The sequence below is a fragment of the Rhinatrema bivittatum genome, chromosome 5, assembly GCF_901001135.1.
Source record: "Rhinatrema bivittatum chromosome 5, aRhiBiv1.1, whole genome shotgun sequence".
Taxonomy (NCBI): Eukaryota; Metazoa; Chordata; class Amphibia; order Gymnophiona; family Rhinatrematidae; genus Rhinatrema; species Rhinatrema bivittatum.
This window is the reverse complement of record NC_042619.1, coordinates 257,686,865-257,713,262: the sequence shown is the minus strand read 5'-3', so window position 1 is coordinate 257,713,262 and position 26,398 is coordinate 257,686,865. Positions and strand designations below refer to the sequence as shown.

Genomic DNA, 26,398 nt, shown 5'->3' with positions numbered 1-26,398 from the left:
GGTATGCGCCTCTCTTCAACTTTTAAAGGGTCAGCGGCGGGAAAAGCCCCGCGGCCCTCTGTAATGACGTCATCCGTCCTCGTCTGCTTCAGCCCTATAAAAGGGCCCCTTGTCTGTTCTTCTGGGCCTTCGCAAGGAGCCAGTCTGCTCCTGAATGTTCCAGTCCACCAGTCCAGGAGGCTTCTGAGGTCTATCACTTCTTCAAGGTCCTGTGTTTCTCGTTGGAGCTCCTTTGTCTTCGTCTGTGCCTTTGTTCCTGTAAATCCTGATGTTCCATGTCCAGATGTCCTGTTGTTCTGTGGTTTCGTTCCAGATGTTCCAGACGTTCCGTGTTCTTGATGTCTTGGTCCTGATGCCCTTGTCTTTACCTCTACAACCAGTTCCCAGGTTCCTTGTGCCCACCTTTCCTGACGTGCCATGTCGTGATCAGTGCCGGAGAGGCTGAGTAGGGCGCTTTGTGGTACAAGGCCTTCTTCTCGTCAACAGTGCAAGCCTCCGGGAGACTTCTGTTTTTAAAACCTTGTTCCTGAGTATCTTGTTACCGGTCTACAGAGTCCCCTTGTGCCTGTATCCGTCCATGCCTAAGACTCTGCCAGAACCTGCTCCGCTTCAGCATGGTCCACGACCAGCCACAGGCGGCTGTGTAGGGCGTGCCCTGGTTCAGGCCTCTACTGAATCTTCGTCATGTTCCAGACTCAAGTTCCATTACCTCGTCTGGAGTCTGCTTCACGTTCAGCATGGTCCGCGACCAGCCATGGCAGCTGTGTAGGGCATGCTGCGATGCCGTTCTCACCCAGTACTGTCGCCTGACTCCTGAATCCTTGCCTAAAACTCCCGAGTGTCCTATCCCTGTCCGAGTCTTCTGAGTAACCTGAATCCCTGTCCGAGTCTTCAGAATGACCTGAACCCCTGTCCGAGTCTTCTGAGTACCTGAATCCCTGTCCGAGTCTTCTGAGTATCCAGAGTCCTTGTCCGAGTCTTCGTCTGAGTCACCTGAGTATCCAAGTCTTCGTCTGAATCCTCCAAGTATCCTGAGTCTTCGTCTGAGTCTTCATGTTCCTGCCCTCAGCCTCCGTCTGGCCTCACACACTCGTTGTTCCCAAGCGGCGGGTCCGAAAGGGCTTTCGAGTGGCTGGAGGGCTACTCTTGTGACCAGCATTGCGTTGCTGGGTCACACTGATGTGTGTAGGTCCAGCCTTGTTCCTGTTCCGGATTCCCTCGCCTGTCTTCAGTCCAGCCTCGCTCCTGTCCTGCCCATGCTCGGACACACCTCGCCTGCCTCAGCACTTCTTCGGAGTTCCTCTGGGGTCGAGCCGTGGCTCAAGTTCACACTCTCTCCCTGAAAGTGGAACCGCTCCCTAGCACTTCCCAACAGTGGGGATGAGTTGGTGGGGTGTTAATAACTAATACGTACATACATGTTCTCAATGTCAGGCCAAGATGGGACAGTTCTGTGTTCATGGCTCAGACCTTACGTTTGATAAGAACATAAGAACATAAGAAAATGCCATACTGGGTCAGACCAAGGGTCCATCAAGCCCAGCATCCTGTTTCCAACAGTGGCCAATCTGGGCCGTAAGAACATAGCAAGTACCCAAAAGCTAAGTCCATTCCATGTTACCATTGCTAATGGCAGTGACTATTCTCTAAGTGAACCTAATAGCAGGTAATGGACTTCTCCAAGAACTTATCCAATCCTTTTTTAAACACAGCTATACTAACTGCACTAACCACATCCTCTGGCAACAAATTCCAGAGTTTAATTGTGCGTTGAGTAAAAAAGAACTTTCTCTGATTAGTTTTAAATGTGCCCCATGCTAACTTCATGGAGTGCCCCCTAGTCTTTCTATTATCTGAAAGAGTAAATAAATAACCAATTCACATCTACCCGTTCTAGACCTCTCATAATTTTAAACACCTCTATCATATCCCCCCTCAGCCGTCTCTTCTCCAAGCTGAAAAGCCCTAACCTCTTTAGTCTTTCCTCATAGGGGAGCTGTTCCATTCCCCTTATCATTTTGGTAGCCCTTCTCTGTACCTTCTCCATCGCAATTATATCTTTTTTGAGATGCGGCGACCAGAATTGTACACAGTATTCAAGGTGCGGTCTCACCATGGAGCGATACAGAAGCATTATGACATTTTCCGTTTTATTCACCATTCCCTTCCTAATAATTCCCAACATTCTGTTTGCTTTTTTGACTGCCGCAGCACACTGAGCAGACGATTTCAATGTGTTATCCACTATGACGCCTAGATCTCTTTCTTGGGTTGTAGCACCTAATATGGAACCCAACATTGTGTAATTATAGCATGGGTTATACAAAAAGATTGAGAAGCGATAATTCCTCACAGTGCATAGTAATAACCCGCATGGCTAGCCTGTATGTTATTGCCAATTGAATCTGTACATCCCACTGTATTCAGAGCAATTTATTGGATGCAAGCAGCTTTAATCATACATTTTGAGGGTGGAAAGACATGCTGTGCATCTTTTGTGCCATTCAGTAATTGGATTATAATGGATATATGTGAATATTAAGGAGTGGCATGCCACAAAAGTCTCTGGAGATGAATAAAGTGCCTTTTAACAAGGGGTGCTGGAGAGTTATGGTGGATTTTTCTTCCAGCGTAACTCAGATCCCTTTGCACCAATTAAAGGAGCCTCCCTGTATCCATACCATACAGCATTACTTGCTATCACTGTCAGAATTATTTAAAAATCTGAAGTGAAGGATGCTGCAGGCATAAGTCACTTACAGCTATCTCATTGCGGTTTGGGGGCTGGAATATTAGGGATTTAATTAAATTTAATTCCAGATTTATATTCCTCATTTTTCAAGAAATCCTTGGACAAAGCGGATCACAAAGATGGGGGATCAGCACAAGCAGCTAATGAAACCTCATTACAAAACTGATGTAGCAGGGTGTCAAATTCTGCCCCTTGCAAGTAGTGTTTGCCCTTCATGTGCATGGTATCTGTGGCTTTAGCTGGACTGAGTGCCCTCAGAGTGACAGAGGCCTCACCAGACTTTGCCTTTTGTGTGACGTCAGTGTAGTGTCAGTGAGTCTCCAAAGGAAGAAGGGGAACCAGCCAGAGGTGGGGGGTACCAGAAAGTGGCAGCCTGAAAAAGCGAGAGGCGAGGCAGCCTGATTGGGAAAATCCAGAGTCAGGAACTGATCTACGAAAAATCGGCAGCGGGTCTCCAAAGAGAGAGATTAAGAGGAACTGATAAGAAGATGGGTCCCATCACCCAAATGGTACTGGAGGGGCCCGGGGTGGAAGGGGATCTTCCCTTAAGACAGTGGTTCTCAACCCTGTCCTGGGGACCCCCCCAGCCAGTCGGGTTTTCAGGATATCCACAATGAATATGCATGAGACAAGTTTGCATGTTATGGAGGCAGTGTATGCAAATTTTCTCTCATGCATATTCATTGTGGATATCCTGAAAACCCGACTGGCTGGGGGTGTCCCCAGGACAGGGTTGAGAACCACTGCCTTAAGAGCTTACTCGAATGGCAAAAAGGTGTGAGAAGACGAAGAGAGACAGAATTTGAATTTTTGTGACCTTTTTGGACTTTGTGCTGTTGTGGTGCACGTTCAGGTGGTGCACTGTTTTGGATTTGTGTTTCTGTCACCAGTTTTTCAGCAATTGGAGTGAAGCATGGTTTCTGGTGTGCTGGAAGCTGGTGTGCAGAAGAGCCCCCCCCCCCCCCCCGAGAGATAAAAATCCTAAGGGCCTTGAAAAGACTAAACTCCCCCCCCCCTCCCCCATGTGTGAACCCTGGGATGTCATTGGGCCATGTGTGCCCAAGAGCTGACCAGGATGGGGCTACACTAACAAAGTATACCCAGAAGCCAGCCAGTGCTGTGAATTCAACAGTTTCATAATCAAGAAATTCTGTGCTTCATAATACAATCAGCTTTTCATTTTGACTTTTTATTTTCAGATTGTAAAAATAGATAGTTTTTCAGATTAACCAAGAACTTAAAGTACAGAACAGTAAGACTTAAAAAGAACCAGGTTCCAGTCCCATCCTGACTGCTCTCTGAGTCACCTAACCTCCCTGAAATCTAACCTATCGTATAAGCTGTTGGAGGGAAAGATTTTTTAAAGGTGTCACGTTTACTTTTGTATTATGTACCTAAATGTTAAACTACATCTTTGCACACCAGAGAACAATTTATTTTTATATAATTGATTAAGGTTTGCTTGCCCCAAGGGAATGTAGTGTGAAATTAAGAGAGGGAAAGAACAGTCATATATATGGTAAATACATAGTCGCCTTGCTGCATCCCGAATCAAACCTGCTTTGGAGCTGATAGAGATCGTTATTATTCATACTATATATATTATGCATAATATCAACCTGATCAGTCAGCTCAGCCTCCTCTACAGTGGAGGTTCCCTCTGTGCAGAGGAAACACACCAGGCCCTGATGGGCCCAGTGTGATAATTTAAAGTAAATTGGGAATAATACTGAACCCAGAACCACTTCCTCTCTCCTTCTAACCAAACACTTCTTGGATTTTGCAGTCCATAGGAAAAGCAGGACTACAAATCTCAGAGTCCTGCAGGCCCAAAGATCAAGAACACAAGAGAAGATTTTCTGATGTTTAGCTGAATGGTAGAGCACTGGTACAAAAAGGCACTCCTGGGCCAAAACAAGAAACAAGGGAGAAGGTGGGTAGCAGCCGGCAGAATAAGGGTATAGAATTCCCAAGGACCACAAAATAATGCAGAATGAAAAGCAGGGCCAAATTACTGTAAGCAATAATAGAAACATTTTATGTCTTCCTAATCCAAAGTTTTGGTCCTAATGCAGGACCCTTTCCCGATGAAGTTTCTGTAATTAGGATTGAAATGTTGAAGTAATGTTTAGGTGTTTGTTGACAAAGAAGACAGCAATGCCGAATGGGGAGATCAGGTCCATCCTGTATGTGCGTCTGTGACCCTCTTTCAACTTAGAATCCAGCAGACAGATTGGCATGAAATAAACAGGGAAGAGCTGAGAATGCCATAGATTAGAATTTCTGGCATCATAGCATTCCTCATCTTTGGGATTGGTATTTTTTTGGCACTAAACTGCTGCAGCTGCCAGACCTGCCTCTTTTGCCGCCACCAATGCCGCAGGACTTGCCTTGCTGCCACTAATGTTGCCCTTTGAGGGCCTCTGGGAGACCTGGCGGGGGGGGGGGGGGTGTCACACCACCAACATAGGTACAGAAGATGTGGATGACCGAAAAAGCTGGGATACAGAGGTGGGTTCTGGAGGAGAGAAAGAGGAAGGAAAGGGACAGGAGGGAGAGAGAGAGATCAAGAGGAGAGAATGAGGGTGGAGGAGAGAGGCTGATGGGAGTAGTTTGGGGGTGGGGCAGGGAGAGGGAAGTTGAGAAAAGGAGAAGGAGCAAGGATGAGAGAGAGGGGGGATGAGGGGAGGGGGTTGAGACGGGGGTGAGAAAAGGTGGTGGGGTAAGGGGGAGAAAGAAGGAGCTAAAGGGAGAAGAGGGAGATGGGGATAGAAGTAGGGTGCTGAAGGAGGGAGAGGAGAGGGCTGGGAGCAGAAGAAAGGACTGGTGGAAGAAGGAGGAGGGGACTGGGATAGGAAAAAAGAGGAGGGACTGAGGGGAGAGAAGAGAGGCCTCCTTGGCTTGTGTGTTGTGGGGGAGTAATTGTTTATTTTTCTCGGGGCGGGATTTTATAAGGACCACCGAACCTTCATTTTTCTTGTGGACGGTGGAACCGTCAAACCTTCATCATATTTCTTGTTGGGATGGCTGTTTTGTTGGGGCCACTGAGTCTTTGTTGTTTTTCTTATGGGGGGTGTTACATAACATAGCAGCCTCATCTATTTCCATGCCAATCTGTCTGCTGGGGCCCTCCTTACCGGCAGCATAGGAGGAAATGTAGTTCTGTTTCTAATGCTCCAGTGTTGCCTTGCATGCAGAGTCTGGCTTGTTGGGGTTTACCATTTTAGATTTTGTCTGCGTATTTCTTTTTCTGTGATCACTTATTTTGTATCTGTTGAGGGTCATTTTGCATGTGCAACCACTAATAATAATGATGATCAATTATACTTCATATGGGTGTCTCACAGAACGGATGTAAGAAAGAATGGCATTAATAATAAACATAAAGCAAGAAATTGGTGGGCGGAGCTGGAGATGGAGCTGGGTTGATTTGCATGGGGCCCGCCAAGCAAAAAAGGTGTTCTGCTGCCCCTGGAGGCACAATGAAAGTGAATTAGCTTGCAGTGGATGGATTATTATTGGTTCAACGAATGCCACTCCCACGTACGTGTACCCAGTGGGACCTCACAACCATTACTTGTTTCTGTTCTTCTGATATACCAGATGATGGCAGAAAAAAGACCAACTGACCCATCCTGTCTGCCCAGTACATACCGTACACACCCCCTGGCTGCCAGCTATAGAGCGTGACCACCTGTCAGATATCACTTCTTACCCAGGACAGGGGTTTGTTGTCATCTCCCTTCGTACTCTACAAAGATCCCCTGCTAGTTTCCCTCCTCTCCCTTTTATTTTAACAATAAGGCTTTTTAATCATCTAAATAGCTACCAATACTAGTGTGGCTGTTGCCCAAACAGCTGGCCTGCTGTGTGCCCTGCATGTCCTGCCAGACAGCCCCCTGTTATAATAGCACCCGCCTTTCCACTAGATCTTCCAGTTGTCTGCTGTCATTTGGAGTGCCTGGCCAGATTTTTGTCTCTCCAGCACCTCGTCTTGGGTCCTATGCAACCAGGAGTTTACAGGCCATGCCATCGGCCCCTGCACTGTTCAGTTCCCAGGTAGAAGAGAAGTCACTGCTCATGGCAAGATAGGCACTGTGTATTGTCTGGGTCATAACAAAACAAAATTAACCCCCCAACCCACCCACCCCCCTTTTATTTTTAATCTCATTTAATCTTTCTTTAGAACACAGTTTTACACTTGTCCTTCATAAAAATAACTTGAGGGTGGGAATTATACAGAAAATACCATGTTCAGCACTCCATCTGTTCATTTTCTGACAGCTGTATATAATGTTAAGACCGTAAAAATGTGAAAAAAATAATGCAACATAAAAGGAATTGACTCCGATCCAAGAGGCCATAAACGGTAAGAAATACCATTGGATGATTTATACCCTGCTGTAATTTTTACAGTAAGTCATCTTTCAGACGTTTGCTCGTGACAGATTTTAATAATATTAATGCCTAGGGCAATGCAAGTCATCGGCGATGGGCATGTTTCATCAAGCCGTCAATCCCAGTAAATGAAATTCTATAAGCAATAATGTAACATGTTTAAAGCAAGCTAATAAACAAGTCAGCAGAGAAATATTACTGTCACGGTCCTCTTTCACTAATCCTGTCTATACATTATATATATATATATATATATATATATATATATATATATATATATATATATATATATATATATATATATATATATATACATACATAAAAATCTCAAATGTAAATCTTTTTCCCTCTAAGATTTATGACTGCAGAAACACTGCTGACCTTTCTGAAAACTCCCTCCCATCTCCCTCTTCCAAACATTCAGGAGAAAATGGCTGGGCATTTTTCATGATTAACTGAAGGGTGTGTAGGATCATGGCTGGGTAATAACGTCTTTCATTAGTAGTGTTTTGTTTTGGGGATGTGGATTTTTTTTTTTTTTTTAGTTTTGCCATTGGGTTGGGAGTTTTCTTAGCAGTATCAAAGGTAAGGAAGTGCAAACCCCAGCCAAGAGAAACCTGCCAGTAATTATCTACATTCTCATTAAGGGAAATTAAATGTATTTTATTCCTTGCGCTAACTTCTCAATCCATTTCACAATCTGTCTTCTTTTAGAGTCATTATCTGCTCCATGTCAGAGTTATGCTTTTGGCTTCAAAATAAACCTGTCTCCATTGGGTAACCCTTTGGTATTTTGAAGGTATGCAAGATCTATGGGGCGGATTTGTCCCCTATACAGGGTTTATCTTCTGGACCACAGCACCCTTGTACCTGGTACCTGTAGGTTTGGCACAAAGGCTGTGACTCCCTCCACCCACACTCCTTCCACAGCATTGTTCGCTCTTTTCTTCTCCAGTGAATGTGAGCTAAGTCCCCCAAGCCACTAGTCCAGCACAAAAGGTTTTTCTTTTGCTTTGTCTTTTTTGACCCAGTAGTTCCTCCTTTCTTTTTTTTTTTTTTTACAGCTCAATTGGAACCAGTGCTGGGATTCTGTTGCCATGAGCCTTCATTTGCAACAAGCTAGGGATTTTTATTTTAATAGACCCTCTGTTTCTAGTTTGGGCATTGCAGCAACAATCCTGAGGTTGGGAGCCATGCACAAGAGCTCATGGACTCGAAATCCAGCCATCAGGTGCTGCCTTAGTGATGACCATGACTCCATCCCGTCCCCCGCCCCCAGTGGCTGAAAACACTGTCTCTATAGCACTCCTGGTATTGTGAAAGGCCTGATCCAGGAACTGAAGCACTGATCCTCTGGCATGGCAGTGGATCACTCAGCTGACCCAACTCAAAAGTTTTTAAGTTCTTGAGTAAATGACCAGACCGTCTTATATACCTTCCTCAATACCATCAACTCTCATGGCATTTTCCTGAGAAAAGGCTACTTCCTGTTTGGAGACATCACAGTGGCTACTGTGTAGAATGCTGAGATGTGCATAGAAGGGAAGCAGGTGGGGAGGAGAGCCTAGGATGGAGGAAGAGCTGTCTGAGCGCAAAATACAGTGGGGGGGAGGGGGGCAAGTGAAGAGCTTCAATTTTTGCTGGTATTGTATTATTTAATGTTTGAACTTGAAACCCATTTTGAGTACTAAAGTGGGATAACAATCCAGCTAAATAAATAAATAACCTAAGTGCAGACACGATCAGGAGGATCTAAGCAGGGCTGATCCAAGGGGCATCCCAGGCAAACCTTGCAACCCCTTGTGTCCCCACCCCCACACCCCCTCCACACACAATTAAAAATGATGCATTTATAATATATTTTACATTAAAAAGGACATCCAATCTTCTGAAATGGAAATATCAATTACAACATGTATATTGTATTTTCATGCACTATTGTGGTGCCAATCAGAAAACCCTGCAGAAAAGACCCTTGGAATCCATATGGTGTCAGACCTATTGAAACACATATTGGTTGTAGTCCTGGCTATCAGAAAGCCATGAGTAACCTGAATTACAATATAGTAAATCTCCCATATTAAAACAGCAGTAACTGCCAGCATTCAAACAGTAACAACTCTACCTATGAAAAGGCAACACTGCAAATATTACACCAGGCCCTAAAACACTAATACACCTCCAATGGGAAAATAGAACAAGCCAGACTGCTATAGATCCCTAAACAGAAAGTGCACGCTGGGAGAATACCTCACCTTTGTCATATGTATAGAAAAGAGGCAGATCCTCATCAAATACAGAATAAAGAGACCATAAAATAGAAACAGAAATTTGCAGATAAAAATGGAACTGGAAACCACAACAAGCCAGACTCTGTATGCAAGAATGGAAAAACAGAGACATTACCATTCCTCATAAAACATCAAACAACAAAATCAAGAAATATAAAATATCAATCATATAATAAAACTATACTAATAAAAAATAAATATTTAAAACAGCTGATGAAAAGAATAACATTCAATAATTAAAACTTCATATATTTTTTTTTTTATTTCCCAAACACAAATAAAATTTTTCAAAACAGCAGACACATCAAAGAGCATCCAATAATCACAATTAATAAGGATAAAAAAATACCCTGCTGTCTATACCTGGGAACCTTTGATTTATAGTCACTCTGGTCTTGTGGATTTCTTGGGAGAGGGTGGCCCACAAACTTTCTCATCTCTGTCTTATATATTTACAAACTCTTAACACACATATATCCATTCTCACACATTCTTTCACATATTCTCACAGGCTGACTGATAAACACCATGTCATTCTCTCATACACTCACTGACTCATTCACATTCTAACACCCATGCTGACTCACATACTCTTCAACTCTCACATACATGCTCACTGACCCACACTCACATATAATTTCTCACTCATATGCTCACTGACTCACCCTCTCTCACTTTCAGACTTTCTCACTGACTCATTCAAATCACTGTAGTCTGCTTAGTGCAATGGTTCCCAAACCTGTCCTGGAGGACCCCCAGCCGGTCAGGTTGTCAGGATATCCAAAATGAATATGAATTAGATAAATTTGCATGCACAGCATGCAAATTTTAACTCGTGCATATTCATTGTGGATATTCTGACAACCTGACAGGCTGGGGATCCTCCAGGACAGATTTGGGAACCTCTAGCCTAGTGCTTCCACTGGCCTAGGGCTAAATGATTTAGGCTCTTGAAACAAGAGGCTAAAAACATTAGGGCAAAAGAAGATCGAGATTTGTGTTGGAGTAAGTGAAGACATGAGAATTGGGACCTATTTTGTGTTGCTGCATCTCCTCTCACTGAACATCCACACAATGCTTTGGTTAGAAATAACTAATTGTACCATTAGACAGCAAAGAAATAAAAATGTTTAAAACCCACTTCCTTTTGTTAAGCAAAAGGCAAAATAAATAAAATGCTTATAATCCCCGAGACCCCATCCTTGTGTATGAAGCGTCACTTTGCTTTTCCCACTGGCACAGCTTTCTTTTCAATGTGCATTTTTTAAAAAATATTTCAGTAGGAAGTGTGCACTTTTTTCTTTAAATATGAGAATCAAAGAGAGTAATAAATCTAATTACATTTTTAGTTACAGTATATTAACAAATCAGCACACTCTTAGTGTTTACCATGCACTGCGGTGGTTGTTCTAATATTTACTGCAGACCTTTAATTGGTTGTGCTGGGGGGGGGGGGGGGGGGATGAGGAAGATGGGTGACATTTCAATGCAGTAAAAGAATAAGTTGGAAAAAAGGAGGAAGGAGAGCAGAGAGGAGGGGAGAGAAGTGACCAGAAGAAGAGCAAAAGTCCTGAAAGAAGGAAAATTGACTGTCAAGAGATGGGGGAACAAGGTTACACTAGCAGCATTGGACCTGGAGAAAGCTGGAGCCTCAGAATGCTCCAATACCTTTTATCAGACCAGTTTTATCCACAGTTAATTCTGCCCATGAGTTTAATAGCTTGCATGCAGGTCTCGTCTTCAGTTGTGACCTGTGGAGCCTTCAAATCTCACTGCCTTTGAATAATTCTTATTTAGGCACCTTAAAAGCATTAACATCCCAGATAAATGGGCACCATTATAATTATAAATCTAGTGCTAGCATTGTTAGGGGGTAATGCAGATTTTATTCTAGTGATATGGTAGGTGGATTCAGTCTTCAAAGGGCTTACATTTTAGGTCTCAGCACAGGGAGGTGAAGAAATGACTCACGTAGAGCACACTTGATAAAGGAACTGGAGCAGAATGTTATAGGGATGTGAATCGTTTTTGAACGATTCAAATTATCGTCAGATAATTTTAAAATCGTCCAAAATCGTTAGAGTGCACGATACAATACAAATGCCCACGATTTATCGTCAGGGGCATTTGTATTGTATCGTTAAATAGGGGGTGGGAAAACCGGCATACCAAAAAAACCCTAACACCCACCCCGAACCTTTAAAACAAACCCCCACCCTCCCGAAGCCCCCCAAAATGTTTTAAATGACCTGGGGTCCCGGCGCGATGATCCCGGCGCGATGTCCCGCTCTCTGCCCACGGCTGCTGTGAAGAGAAATGGCGCCGGTGGCCCTTTGCCCTTATCATGTGACAGGGCAAAGGTAGCGCCGGCGCCATTTTGATTCCTAGCTCCCGACGTCAGGCGTCCAGGAGATCGCTCCCGGACCCCCGCTGGACCCCCAGGGACCTTTGGCCAGCTTGGGGGGGCCTCCTGACCCCCACAAGACTTGCCAAAAGTCCAGCGGGGGTCCGGGAACGACCTCCTAAACTCGAATCGTTTTGCCGTACAGCAAAATGGCGCCGAGTACGGTCGGCGCCATTTTGCTGTACGGCAAAACGATTCGAGTTTAGGAGGTCGTTCCCGGACCCCCGCTGGACTTTTGGCAAGTCTTGTGGGGGTCAGGAGGCCCCCCAAGCTGGCCAAAAGTCCCTGGGGGTCCAGCGGGGTCCGGGAGTGATCTCCTACGCTCCTGACGTCGGGGGACAAAAAAACAAAATGGCGCCGGCGCTACCTTTGCCCTGCTGTCATATGACAGGGCAAAGGTAGCGCCGGCGCCATTTCTACAACGCACCGGAGGTCCGAGAGTAAAAGATCACACCGGGACCCTCCCTCTGGACCCCAGGTAATTTAAGGCATTTTGGGGGGGTTCGGGAGGGTGGGGGATTTATTTTAAAGTGTCGGGGTGGGTTTTAGGGATGTTTTAGTGTGCCGGTTTTCCCGCCCTCCCCCGATTTACGATTTACACGATATTTTAAAAAACAAAACCGCGACGATAAGATTCCCTCCCCCCCCCCAGCCGAAATCGATCGTTAAGACGATCGATCACACGATTCACATCTCTAGAATGTTATACTGTACTGTCATACTTAGGTGGAAGTGGTGCCCGGCTGTCAGCAACAGAGTACTGGAAGGCTCATCTGGATACTTCTTCCAGCAGCCCCAGCAAAGGACACCTTCAGCCATACGGGCGGATTTTAAAAGCCCTGCTCACGTAAATCCGCCCGGATTTATGCGAGCAGGGCCTTGCGCGCCGGCGGCCTATTTTGCATAGGCCGCCGGCGCGCGCAGAGCCCCGGGACGCGCATAGGTCCCTGGGTTTTTTGAAGGGGGCGTGTTGGGGGCGTGTCAGGGGCGGGACTGGATGACGCGGCGTTTCGGGGGCGGGACGCAGCGTTTCGGGGGCGGGACTGGGGGCGTGGCGCCGGCCCGGGGGCATGGTCCAGGCCTCCGGACCAGCCCCCGGATCGGAAGACGGCGCGCCAGCAGTCCGCTGGCGCGAGTAGATTTACGTCTGCTTCTCGCAGGCGTAAATCTAGGGACAAAGGTAAAGGGGGGTTTTAGATAGGGCCGGGGGGGTGGGTTAGGTAGGGCAAGGGAGGGGAAGGAGAGGGGAGGGCGAAAGAAAGTTCCCTCCGAGGCCGCTCCGATTTCGGAGCGGCCTCGGAGGGAACGGAGGCAGGCTGCGCGGCTCGGCCCGCGCAGGCTGGCCAAAATCGGCAGCCTTGCGCGCGCCGATCCAGGATTTTAGAGGATATGCGCGGCTATGCGCGTATCTTATAAAATCCAGCGTACTTTTGTTTGCGCCTGCTGCGCAAACAAAAGTACGCGATCGAGCTTTTTTTAAAAAATCTACCCCATAGGTTTCAGCTTCCAAAGCCCCTGCTCTCTATCCAGCAGCAGAGAACCTGAAGGCTCATCTGCATACTTCTCCAAGCGAAGAACCTCCTGAGCACTCTAGGCTTCAATTTCCACAACCCCTGCACTCTTTCTAGTAACAGAGGACCAGAAGGCTCATCTGCATACTTCTCACAGCAGTCCTAGCAAATGATTCCAGAGGATACTGTGAGCCATCTAGGCTTCAGCTTCTACAGCCCTAGCTTCCATTGCCTCCACCCTCTTTTCAGCAGCAGAGGATTGGAATGCATTTGCCAAAACATCACTTATAAATTTTCAACAGATGTATTTATTTGATACAATAAAGGAATTAGTTCAAAACAAGTATCAATATGGTGTTTAACCAGGTAATTATAAGAAGATTAATTGCAGTCTCTGGAGGATCATTGACAGACAAATATAAGATAAACCAATAGATTAAAAGTACTTTAGATTAGTTTGAACATGCCTACTTCCTTAGAAATTGTAAATCGCTAACAAGTGAACAAAATTAAGATGCAGATAGTAGTCCAGCAGCCAGAGAGGGGTTATTCAGTCTTTTGTACTTCGCTTGGAGTGCCACATGTATGATCTACCAGTTTGCAAACAAGTCTGATCTCTGGAGGCTTAGTGTGACTGAGGCAGGCTGGTGGAGGCAGGCTGTGCTAAGGCTGGTGGGAAGGGTTCAGCCTCAGGGAGAAGACTGACTGTTCTGGGGCTCGGGGGAATGCAAGCTGTGTGGGGTCTGCTAGGGGAGGAGGGGAGAGGAAGCTGTGCTGGGATTGCAGGCAGTTGGGCAGGCTGTGCTGGGGCTGAAGGGGAGAGAGCCATAAATAGGAGCCTCCAAAGAATTTCCATGGATGGCTGTGCTGCTGCTGAGGCAGGGGCTTGGGGGAGAAAGAAGGCTGTGCTGCTCCTGCTGGTGTGGGGGCGGGGAGAGTGGGCTGTACTGGGGCTTGGAACAGGAGGGCAGGCTGTTCTGAGGATAGAGGGGAGGGCATTTTAAAGAGGCCTCTGGGGAGTTTCCATGGGTGTCAGCTAGTTTCAATGTATTTGCTTATAAGCCACAAATCTAAAGTTCAATACATCATTATTGTACAGAGGCTGTGAGGGACTGAGGAGAGGCAGAGGTAAGATGAACACTGTTCAAGGCTTCCACATGTTGCTCACATAGAGCAAAAGAGAAAAGCACTTCCTGTGCAGATACAAAGAGATAACAGTGCTGCTCATTTACAACAGTATACATGGCTGCCATCTACTGGCCAGATCTAATACTGGACAGTAGGCAAAATACACAACACATGATTGATGAAGTGGCAGATTGGAACCTGGGTCTTTAAGTATTACAGACTTAACTCATTTATTTATTTATTTATTTATTTATTTATTTCGGATTTTTATATACCGACATTCTCAATACAAGTATCGAATCAGGTCGGTTTACATAGAACATTGGCTTCAACCCTACGACATAATGGGAAATACTCCCAGCTTATGCCCAGAGTACCAGTAGCCAGGCCAGAACTACTCAGAGATAAGCAGGTCTGTAAAACTTTTGTTACTTTTACCTGATGTAAGTGCTAAGGACACCAAATGACCGAGATTTTACCAGCCGTATTGACGAAGCAGAAGTTATGGACTTGTGTGGAAAGAGCTCTGCAGACACTGAAATAAAACGAGAACAGAAAGAAAGGTGATAGATGCCAGTAACAACCAACTCCCAACTCATGCAAAAAGTGCCGTGCCTGCTGATTTGCCCAATAATCGGTTCAAATTCTGGTTCTGACCAAAATGGAACTCCTGAACTTCATTCACTGTGAAGATCAGTCTTACTAGAGTTTTTTTTTCTATGTCCTTACTATAAAAATTCAGCTTCCCCTGAATTACTTCCCATGTTCTTACTGCCAGCTTTTTAAACCTTCTAAATAATATAAAATTTTAAAGCAAGATGCTCAGAAATCCCAACAGAATAACTATATAAAAAAAAAAAGACAGGACGGGAGTGTGCATTAGAGAGGAGAGAGTACGTGCATTTGTGAGCGTCTGTCAGTCTTGTCTGCCTAAAGAAGTGCGGTTGTCTTGTAAGTTCACCTGAATGCTTGAAAATAAGGGTAATAAACAAATAAATAAGGTAATATCTTTCAATTCGATTAACATTAACTAACTTTCTGGAGCCATTACTCCCTTCCTCAGGTCAAAAGTCTGCCTATTTGTTTAAAAGCAGTAGGAGTCTGAGCGAGAGAAAAGAGATTCTGTGTCTGTGTGAGATAAGAGACATTCAGGCCGATACAGTACAGTGCGCTCTGGTGGAGCGCACTGTTAACCCGCAATTGGACACGCGTTTTCGACGCGCTAACGTTACCCCTTATTCAGTAAGGGGTCGAAAACGCGCGTCCAATCCCCCCGAACCTAATAGCGCCCGCAACATGCAAATGCATGTTGATGGCCCTATTAGGTATTCCTGCGCGATTCAGAAAAGAAGATGTGTAGCCAAGCCGCACATTTTACTTTCAGAAATTAGCGCCTACCCAAAGGTAGGCGCTAATTTCTCCGGGCACCGGGAAAATGCACAGAAAAGCAGTAAAAACTAGGGATGTGAATCGTTTTTCAACGATTAAAATTATCGTCCGATAATGTTTATATCGTCTTAAATCGTTATAGAACACGATACAATAGAAATTCTAACGATTTATCGTTAAAAATCGTTAAATCGTGTTAGTGCGCACTAACTCGAGTTAGTGCGCACTAACTCCCCGTTAGTGCGCACTAACTCGATTTAGTGCGCACTAACTGAAAATGATACAAATAAACACTTTCCAGGTCACTGAAGGTCAGTTAGGAATGAATATGTGTTCCTATTGGCTGGCTGCCCTCTTATCTATTGATGTTACCAAGGTTACCACTGAGGTGATGGTTGGGGGGATGGGAAATGGAACTGGAAACTAACGAACACCAACAGAAAATGAAACAAAGTGTTCACACTTCCCAGGTCAGTAAAGGTCACTTAGGAATGAATATGTATGTATGTATTCCTATTGGCTGGCTGTGCTCTTATCTATTGATGTTACCAATATGGTTGGGGGGATGTGAAATGGAAACAGTTGGAAGCTAGACAAAAAAAGTAATGTAATGATCAGCACTCACCTGACTAGAACTTGTTTGTTTATTATTTTTGTTAGCAGGCACCTGAAATGCTAGTGCATGTTGAATTTGCCAATCACTGTGCATTTTAGAAAGGTGGTCCTGGCTGGAACTGTACACAGTTCAAATATATGTAATTGATTGTTGGTAAGTGTATTTTTTAAGTAGCCACACTGGCACCAGTATGTTTACTTTTCCTCCTACTTAACTCACTAGCTCAGCTTTGTAAGAAGGGCTTCTCTGCTTGTGTGTTGTTTTTGTTTGGTGTGAGGAGAGCAGAAACATCAGATCTTTATTCAATCTACTACAGTCATCTCTTACAGTGCCCTATCCCTATTAATACCAGGAGTGTTGTGATCTTCCTGCACACAGTGCCCTAACCCTGATACCAGTCTGAGACAGCTCCCTCCCTGCATTACTAGTGAGAGGCTGGCTTCACAGACAGGGGGGAGCTGCCTGACCCTCACTCCTGACTTCCCCCATGTCCCAGCTAGTGAATGGTGTGTGGGTGAGGGGGGGGGTGGAGGATGGTGAAGTCTGAGACAGCTCCCTCCCTGCATTACTAGTGAGAGGCTGGCTTCACAGACAGGGGGGGAGCTGCCTGACCCTCACTCCTGACTTCCCCCATGTCCCAGCTAGTGAATGGTGTGTGGGTGAGGGGGGGGGGGGGGAGGATGGTGAAGTCTGAGACAGCTCCCTCCCTGCATTACTAGTGAGAGGCTGGCTTCACAGACAGGGGGGAGCTGCCTGACCCTCACTCCTGACTTCCCCCATGTCCCAGCTAGTGAATGGTGTGTGGGTGAGGGGGGGGGGGAGGATGGTGAAGTCTGAGACAGCTCCCTCCCTGCATTACTAGTGAGAGGCTGGCTTCACAGACAGGGGGGGAGCTGCCTGACCCTCACTCCTGACTTCCCCCATGTCCCAGCTAGTGAATGGTGTGTGGGTGAGGGGGGGGGGGAGGATGGTGAAGTCTGAGACAGCTCCCTCCCTGCATTACTAGTGAGAGGCTGGCTTCACAGACAGGGGGGAGCTGCCTGACCCTCACTCCTGACTTCCCCCATGTCCCAGCTAGTGAATGGTGTGTGGGTGAGGGGGGGGGGGGAGGATGGTGAAGTCTGAGACAGCTCCCTCCCTGCATTACTAGTGAGAGGCTGGCTTCACAGACAGGGGGGAGCTGCCTGACCCTCACTCCTGACTTCCCCCATGTCCCAGCTAGTGAATGGTGTGTGGGTGAGGGGGGGGGGGGGAGGATGGTGAAGTCTGAGACAGCTCCCTCCCTGCATTACTAGTGAGAGGCTGGCTTCACAGACAGGGGGGAGCTGCCTGACCCTCACTCCTCCGGGGTATTGTGATCTTCCTGCACACAGTGCCCTATCCCTGATACCAGGGGTGTTGTGATCTTCCTGCATGCAGTGCCCTATCCCTATTAATACCAGGAGTGTTGTGATCTTCCTGCATGCAGTGCCCTATCCCTGATACCGGGATGTGTGCAAGAAGATCACAACACCCCCGGTATCAGGAATAGGGCACTGTGTGCAGGAAGATCACAACACCCCCAGTATCAGGAATAGGGCACTGTGTGCAGGAAGATCACAACACCCCTGGTATTAGGGATAGGGCACTGTGTGCAGGAAGATCACAACACTCCTGGTATTAATAGGGATAGGGCACTGTGTGCAGGAAGATCACAATACCCCTGGTATCAGGGTTAGGGCACAAGTTCTAGTCACATTGACTGATCACATTACTTGTTTTGTCAAGCTACCAACTGTTTCCATTTCCCATCCCCCATATACTGTCAGTAGGAAACTTGGTAACATGAATAAATAAGAGGGCAGCCAATAGGAATACATATTCATTCCTAAACTGACCTTAACTGACCTGAAAAGTGTCAAATTGTATCATTTTCAGTTAGTGCGCACTAACTCCCGTTAGTGCGCACTAACTCGAGTTAGTGCGCACTAATCGGAAAAAACGATTTTTAACGATTTTTTAACTAAAAAATCGTGCCTAAGACGATTTTCTTGCCCTGCCACACGATTTCTATCGTTAAGACGATATGGAAAACGATTCACATCCCTAGTAAAAACTGCTTTTCTGTGCGCCCTCCGACTTAATATCATGGCGATATTAAGTCGGAGGCCCCGAAAGTTACAAAAAGTTACAAAAAAAAAAATCTGAAGTCGGCCCGCGGCTTGAAAACCGGATGCTCAATTTTGCCGGCATCCGGTTTCCAAACCCCTGGCTATCAGCGGGCTTAAGAACCGACGCCGGCAAAATTGAGCATCGGCTGTCAAACCCGCTGACAGCCGCCGCTCCTGTCTAAAAAGAGGCGCTAGAGGCGTACTAGTGTCCCTAGTGCCTCTTTTTACCTCTTTTCACTGCCGGGCCTAATTTGAATACTGAATTGCGCGCACAGGAGAGTGGCGTGTGCGCGCGCCGGGAGAGTGGGCGTTCGCCCGCTCTCCCGCAGACTTTACCCTATCGGCCCGTATGTGTGATTGTTTTTGACTATGGTATATGAAAAAGGTGTGTGTGTGTGTATACACCTGCTTGACTACATGTCCATCTGTGTGAAAAAGTTCAGCAGTCTGTGCATGTGTGCCTCCATCTCTGTAACAGGCCGATTCAGTAAAGTCCGCGGGAGAGCGGACGAACGCCCGCTCGCCTGTGCGCGCGATTCAGTATTTAAATTAGGTGGAGCGGTAGAATCAGGCAAAAGGAGGCGCTAGGGACACTAGCGTGTCCCTAGCGCCTCCTTTTAGCCCGGAGCGGCGGCTGTCAGCGGATTTGACAGCCGGCGCTCAATTTTGCCAGCGTCGGTTCTCGAGCCCGCTGACAGCCACGGACTCGGAAACCAGACGCCGGCAAAATTGAGCGTCCGGTTTTCGACCTGACAGCCACCGGCCCATTTAAAAATTTTTTTTTCTTTTTTTTTTACCCTTTGGGACCTCCGACTTAATATCGCCATGATAATATCGCACTTTCCAGTGCCGGCAGAAACTAGCGCCTACCATTGGGTAGGCGCTACTTTCTGTATCGCACGGTAATACCTAATAGGGCCATCCATTGGCGCGCACTGTACTGTATCAACTTATAAGATAGGAGACTATGTGTTTCTGTCTGTGCATCTTTCTATTGTATGGTCTCTCTTGCTGACTCACTCATTCCCTCGCCAGGTTTACCTGCTTTTATGGTGTGTGACTGACATCTAGTGTTCAAAAGTTAATTTTACTCAAACACTAAAAGCTGAATGAGTCCAAGTGTGAAACTGATGAGCAGTAGCACGGCAATCATCAAGGCTTCAACCCTGGCACTACTACTCACAAGTTTCAAACTTGGGCTAAATTCAACCACTTTTTGTGTCTCTTACCTTGTGTCCAATATATGCACACATGCTTTTCTCTGTTTTACTCAAGAAAATTCTGTGAGTGAGTCAATGCACCCCTCAAGCCCAGATGTAGGCGTAGACAAGGAAGACAACCACCTCTGATGCCAAACTTTCATAGGCACCGGAGCAACGTCACTACTGCCATGCTGCTGATCTATTCCAGCAGCCACGCTGCCATCCTGCTGGCATCAGCCCAATAGCAGCAACAATTTCGGGAAAGGAAATTCAGCACAAGTCCCACCCCTCCTCCTGCACAGGCTTCCTTTTACCATGGAAACCTGAGAGGGAGGGGTCACTGCAGGGCCTCTGACACACCAGGGCTGGCAGGCCCTACACTGAATTTCCTTTCCCAAGGTGAGGGGGGGGGGGGCCTTGCCTATGGGCACCCACAAGTTAAAGCCGGTTCTGGCTTACCTTTGCATTATTGCATGAGAAAAATTAACCTGCAGTAAACATTTATACTACATTTATAGCTGCAGTAACTACCGTATGAAAATCATTGCCCAGGAGTAAATCACCACACGAGGCAAACATCTTTGAGATGGTCCCGATATCTTTTTTTGCAGCAATTTATACAACTTAGATCATGTAGGCTGAAGAAAATGGGAGGGCCAGCAGCGATTCAAGTCCTGGGAGTTCCTGCTGTAGAAGTGCAGGGAATGGGCCCCCCCTGGAGTTCCTGCTGTTTAATAAACGCAATGTCTGAGTCCTCAGCAGTTTTTGCTGTATGATAAGCGTAGGCACTGAGTCCTCAGGAGCTCCTGCTGTATAATAAGCACACGGACTGAGCCCCAGGGAGTTTTTTTTTTTTTTTTTACTCCCTCTGAACACCAGTCAGAGCAAATGTTGGAGGAGACAGTGACAACAGAAAGACAGATAGTAAACCTGACAGCAGAGCTGCGCTGTCACAGTCAAGTCACAAATTCTTCAGGTTGAATTGGGTTCCGTCATTTGTCTAAAATATTAACAAGCAATTAGCTGTCGACAGAAGATCGCGGAGGTTAGCTGCTTGTGCTCTTGTGAAGCTGACCGGTTGCTTTTATTCGCAATATGTGAGAAACCGGCAGCTCAGGTCAGACTGTAAATGGTAATGAACCCTACCTTGCCTGGAGGGGGACCTCAAGGGGTCTTTGCAGCGACAGATTGTGATGGGCTTACTGCGACTGTCTGTGCTAATATGGCAGGTCTTACAATAGTAACGGGCTCTGGAGAACAAAGTAAAGCGGGTTAGAGCAATATCACACCCTGTCACTTCAGAAAGTCATAGAAGAACAATAACACAGAAGAGGTTGAGAGGCGTATGGGGGATAATGGGGGGGGGGGGGGGTTTCAGGGCTGGCATGAAATGTGCTGGCACTGCTGAAGGGGAGGGCAAGATTAGGGTGCACTGGCAGAGCGGTGCGTGCAACCTTCTCCTCCCTGCGTTATGCTGTCCTTTGACCAGCGCAATACATAACTTTCCAGAAAATTGAATTACCTTTTGACTTCTGCTGCAGATTTGGCTATAAAGAACCCCAGGGTGTTTTCCTGCAGGATAATCTGTGCCGATGGGTTGACCAATATGCTACTAAAATGGAATGTGAAATCAAAAGAGCACACATTTTACCCTTGTTTGCATAGCCACTATTCATGGAAGAATTAATTCTTCTATGAGTTTCAGCTCTGAAGCATGCCTGTTCCCCAACTGACACAATTTACACAGCACTTGTTTGGGGGATCAGTAAAGTTTTCAGTGCCCTCTGTTGCAAGCAGGTAAGCCTACAAAGGTTTCCGTTCTTCTTCTGACCCTCTTCCAGCTGCCTTCTCAGGAGCTATTCATATATATCACCATTGCGGTCCTCAGTATTATGCCTGGATGCTGCACTCTGCTGGTATTTTCATTAGGAAAAGGTGAGGTAGATCAGAAAGTTTGATTTGACTACTTTGATGATGTTTTTTTTGCAACTCATGGTAGAGTCATATTAAAATGCCATGTCAGGTAGGCTGTAACGTCTCTGGGATACAATATTCAGTCTGTAAGCATCTGATCAGGTACACTTTAATTTCAGTGGCTACACTGTTCCCTGTTTAATTGCTTTCTGTGGTTGGTGTCATTATATGTAGCCCAGAAGGAACTGGCTGTATCTTTACAAAGTCAATCAAAGGGACAGCATACTAAGGATGTGTAGGCTAAAGAAATTCATTTTGTTTCAATTTTTGTTTCAGGGTTGTTGGGTTTTTTTTATTTCTTTTATAGTTTGCTTAATGTTTACTTTGGTTTGGTTTGTTTCAAGAACTGAAATAAACATTAAAAAAAAAAAAGCCTGAACCAAAAATAGAAGCAAAATGGGATCTCCCAAGCCCCTCCAGAACCTCTCCTGCCCCCCAAGACAGCTTTGTAGCCCAAGCCTACCCCACTGGCCTGAGGCAAACCCCATCAGAACCTCTGCAGGCTCCTCCACCCCTCAACAATAACCACAGGGCTCGGGCCTACCCCACTGGCCTGAGGCAAACCCCATCAGAACCTCTGCAGGCTCCTCCACCCCTCAACAATAACCACAGGGCTCGGGCCTACCCCATTGGCCTGAGCCAAACCCCATCAGAACCTCTGCAGGCTCCTCTGCCCCTCAACAATAACCAGAGGGCTCGGGCCTACCCGGCTGGGCTGAACCACGCCCAGCTGGGGCCATCCTGGGCCCTTACTGCCTCCCCCAGAAAAAATGTTCCAGGACTGGGGATTTCCCCTGCCCTCACCTACCCCTTCTGTGAAAGCTGCTGGGGTAGAAAGGGGCAAGAGCAATGCCTGTAAGCAGAGCCATAGCCAGGCCATGTGGCACCTATGGCCAGGTGATAAAGTGCACCCTCATCATGAGCACAACATACAACACGATGAGCTGGGAGACTATTAAATGGAGGGGGCTTTGAGTTTTATTTTCACACAGCAATTTCCTCCAGCTCCTTTGGGTTTCCAACTCGATAAGAACCAGTACAAAGATCCTGGCACCACCTTCATTCGCAACTCCTGGGGACCTTTTTTTCCCCCCAGTCATTGCAGTGTCCATCCTGGGCTGGGGGGTCATGCAGCAGGGCTCCCTTCAGAACTCGGTAATCACGGGCCCCCAATCCAACCACTAGGTGTCACTCTCCTCCCACACATAATTAAAGATTATTCAGATTTTACATGAAAAAGGACATTCTGAGGTAAAAATATCACTTACAAAATCATGCTTATTATGTTTTCTTGCATTGCTGAGGCGCTAACTAGAAAACTCTGCAAAACAATTAAAAGAAAAAAGGCACTTGGAACCAATATGATTGGTATTAAGCCTATGGTAACGCATATTAAGTGTAGGCTTGGCCCTCAGAAAGCCATGAGTAAACTGAATAACAATTACAATATACTGAACCTCCCATACCAAAACAACACTAACTGCCAGCATTCAATTCTACCTATGAAAAGGCAGCTTTACAAATATTACACCAGGTCCTAAACACCAAAACACCTCATATTAGGAAAACAGAACAAACCAGGCTGTTATAGATCCCCACATAGAAACTACAAGCTAGCAGACCACCTCATCTTATTCACACATGCTGAATACAGACCCTCACCAAATTCCTAATAGAGAGACTATAAAGTGTAAATAGAAACCTGCAGAGAAAAACTGAACTGTAAACCATAACAAGCCAGACTGTAAGAAGTACAAATATGGAAAACAGAAAATACTATCATTCCTCATAAAACATCAAACAATAAAATAAAGAAACATAAATCATAATAGTAAAAGCATACTAATAAAAATTATAAATATTACAAAACAGCTGATGAATAGAACATCCAGTAATTAAAAACTTATATCTCTATCGATTTCTAAAAGTCAATAAAATATTTCAATACAGGTGATACATCAAATATCACCTAATAATTAAAACTAATAAGGATAAAAAAAAAAAAATCCCCTGCTGTCCATACCTGGAAAAGTTTGATTTCCAGATGACCTGAGACTCTCATGGATTAGCAGGGAGAGAGGAAGGGGTTGTTGCATACAAACTTTCTCCATGCTTTCCCTCATACTTGCTCAAGCATATACACACACACACATGCATGTTCGCTATCTCTCTCTCTCACACTCAGTCACACACACACACGTACTTGTTCAGTCTCTCTCACATGATAAATCATGTATATACAGGCTCATACTCTGTCACAGGCTCAGTCATTCACACACACTCATGTACTCTCTCTCAAGCATACTCAATCATATGCACATACATACATACTTGAGTGCTGTCTCATGCTCAACTATATCCAAAGATACATACGCTTATTCAGTCTCTTTCATATGCTCAGTCACACACACACACACACACGCTCATACCTCAACATGCTCAATTATACACACACATGCTGATAGGCTCTCTCTCACATACTCAATCATACACACACACACACACATACTTATAAGTGAATTTTAAAAGCCTGATGCAGGCCAAAACTGGGAGAAATGCGAATATGTTGGGCCAATGCGTGCCGAACGGATTTTAAAAGCTGCCCAGATATGCGCGTATCTCCCATTGTGCACACAAAAATATGTTTCCAAAGAAGGGGGTGGGGCATAGGCATCCCTGGATTTCACATTGAAACCAGCGCATAAATACTTACGTGCACAGGCGCGCAATGGGATCCCCTGTTGCGTAACTTTACTTCTGCTATGGATGGCGTGTAAATCATAAAATAAACAAACAAAAAAATACAAAGATCAGCAGGGTTTTAAGGGTCAGGGGAGAAGGGAGGTTACTTAACTAGGGAGGGTTAGGAAGTCCTTGGGTAAATTGGGAACGAACTGGGAAAATGGCCAATTGCATTGGCACACGTAGCTTTTAAAATCCCCCCACTTACATAGTAGAAGTGATATTTGGGCGCATTGGTGCCTGCCTACTTAAAATTGCACACACATTTGCATGTGGCTCAGTCTATTTTATATCACGTGCACATATACGCACATATGTTGTAAAACAGATGCGCCCATGAGTGCTCATCTGTATAACAGATGAGCCAGCAAATGAGTGCTCATCTGTGCCCCTCGCGCCTGTTTAAAAGTTACCATTTTAGGCTCTCTCTCTCTCTCACGTGCTCAATCAGATATGCTCATAGTTCTCAGATGTTCAGTCGGACACACAGACACTCATACCTCTCTGTCACACATCCTCAGTCATATACAAACAGTCTCATTGACTATCTCGCTCTCATCTAGCCTCCAGGTACGCTGAAGCATGGCCAGGGCTTCTTGGCATCATGCGGGCCACGCTGCTGCTGCTGCTGCCCATTGCCGCTCCTTGAGGCCCTGCCGGCCATTTTGCTTTTCACTGCCGGGCAGGGAAAGGGAGCAGGAAAAGACCAAGGCTTTTTTTGCGGCCCTGGGGCCATGCTGCTCTACGCTAACAGGGCGGGACGAAGAGGGATGGAGAAGGAGACCAATGATTTTTGATGCCTTAACGGGTAGCGCTACTTTTCATTGCTGGGGTGGGGAGTTGGAGGGGGTCAGGAACGTGGGCCGTGCTGTTCTTCACTGCCCCGGCGGGAGGAGGGTTGAGGAGATCGATTGTTTTCGAGGTTCCGTGGGCATTGCTATTTACTGCCAGGGTGGGGGGAGGGAGGAGGAGGCTGGAGGCCGATAGGTTTTGTGTGACAGAGCCCCTAGTGGATGGCACCCATGGACGAGGCCACACTGGCCGTAGGCTAGCTATGGCTCTGTCCGTTTGCTCCTGCTCCTAGCAAGAGACTTTGAAAAATGGCACCGGGGGCTCTAAGAACTGTGCCAAAGTGATGACACTTTGCTATTGCTCTCAGGGCCAGCCAGTGCCATGATGTTCAATAGCTGTACACTGGCGGCACCATTTTTCAAGGACTCAGTTAGGCTCAGGCATGAATGGGCATCGCTCCGGCCATTTTCTTCATCAGCAACCCCCACGGAAGAAGAATGTGGGGGCCCAGGTCTCCTGTTCTGGAAAACATTTCTAAGGGAGGCGGGAGGGGCCTGAGGACAGCTTGGTTGGGCCCGGCTCAGTCCACTGGATAAGTCTGAGCCTTGCAGTTTTCTTTGAGGGGCAAGAAGGGGTTAGAGGGACCCGAGGAGGCCCCAGCTGGGTTCGTCTCGGCTTAGCCCGGTAGGATCACACCCCATAGCTGTCTTGGAAAGAAGGCATTTGAAGGGCTTGGAGAAGGCCCTGGGTTTTTTTTTGTTTTTTTTTATTAATGAAACAAACATTTGGGGGGGTTTTCGTGTAAGGCCATTTTCAGTTCAGATGTGCCATTCATTTAAAATGAATGTACATTACTACTGCATACAACACTGCGTAAAACTCAAAAATGGCAGTAACTAATTTAATAAATGATTACCTGTTTTCCTCATTGTCTGATCTAAATTCAACCGCAATTAAAATAAGGTTCAGTTTTCTAAAGCAGATCCTAGGGAAGAGGAAGGTAGATTAGCGGCCAGGCATTTTCCAACAGAGAAATTAAAGGTATGTAA

At 46.0% G+C, this 26,398-nt stretch overlaps 1 protein-coding gene across 1 annotated transcript in view; it reads right to left on the bottom strand.

Annotated features, from left to right (window-relative positions):
* Positions 1-26,398, bottom strand: part of LOC115092424 (calcium-activated potassium channel subunit alpha-1-like) — a 315,025-nt gene that overhangs the window by 92,337 nt on the left and 196,290 nt on the right. The window contains exons 16-19 of the mRNA XM_029603258.1: positions 26,266-26,334; positions 21,364-21,453; positions 20,988-21,091; positions 14,923-15,019 (exon numbers count right to left, since the gene is read on the bottom strand). Coding sequence (XP_029459118.1) covers positions 14,923-15,019; positions 20,988-21,091; positions 21,364-21,453; positions 26,266-26,334 — 360 coding nt within the window. The remainder of the gene's footprint in view (positions 1-14,922; positions 15,020-20,987; positions 21,092-21,363; positions 21,454-26,265; positions 26,335-26,398) is intronic.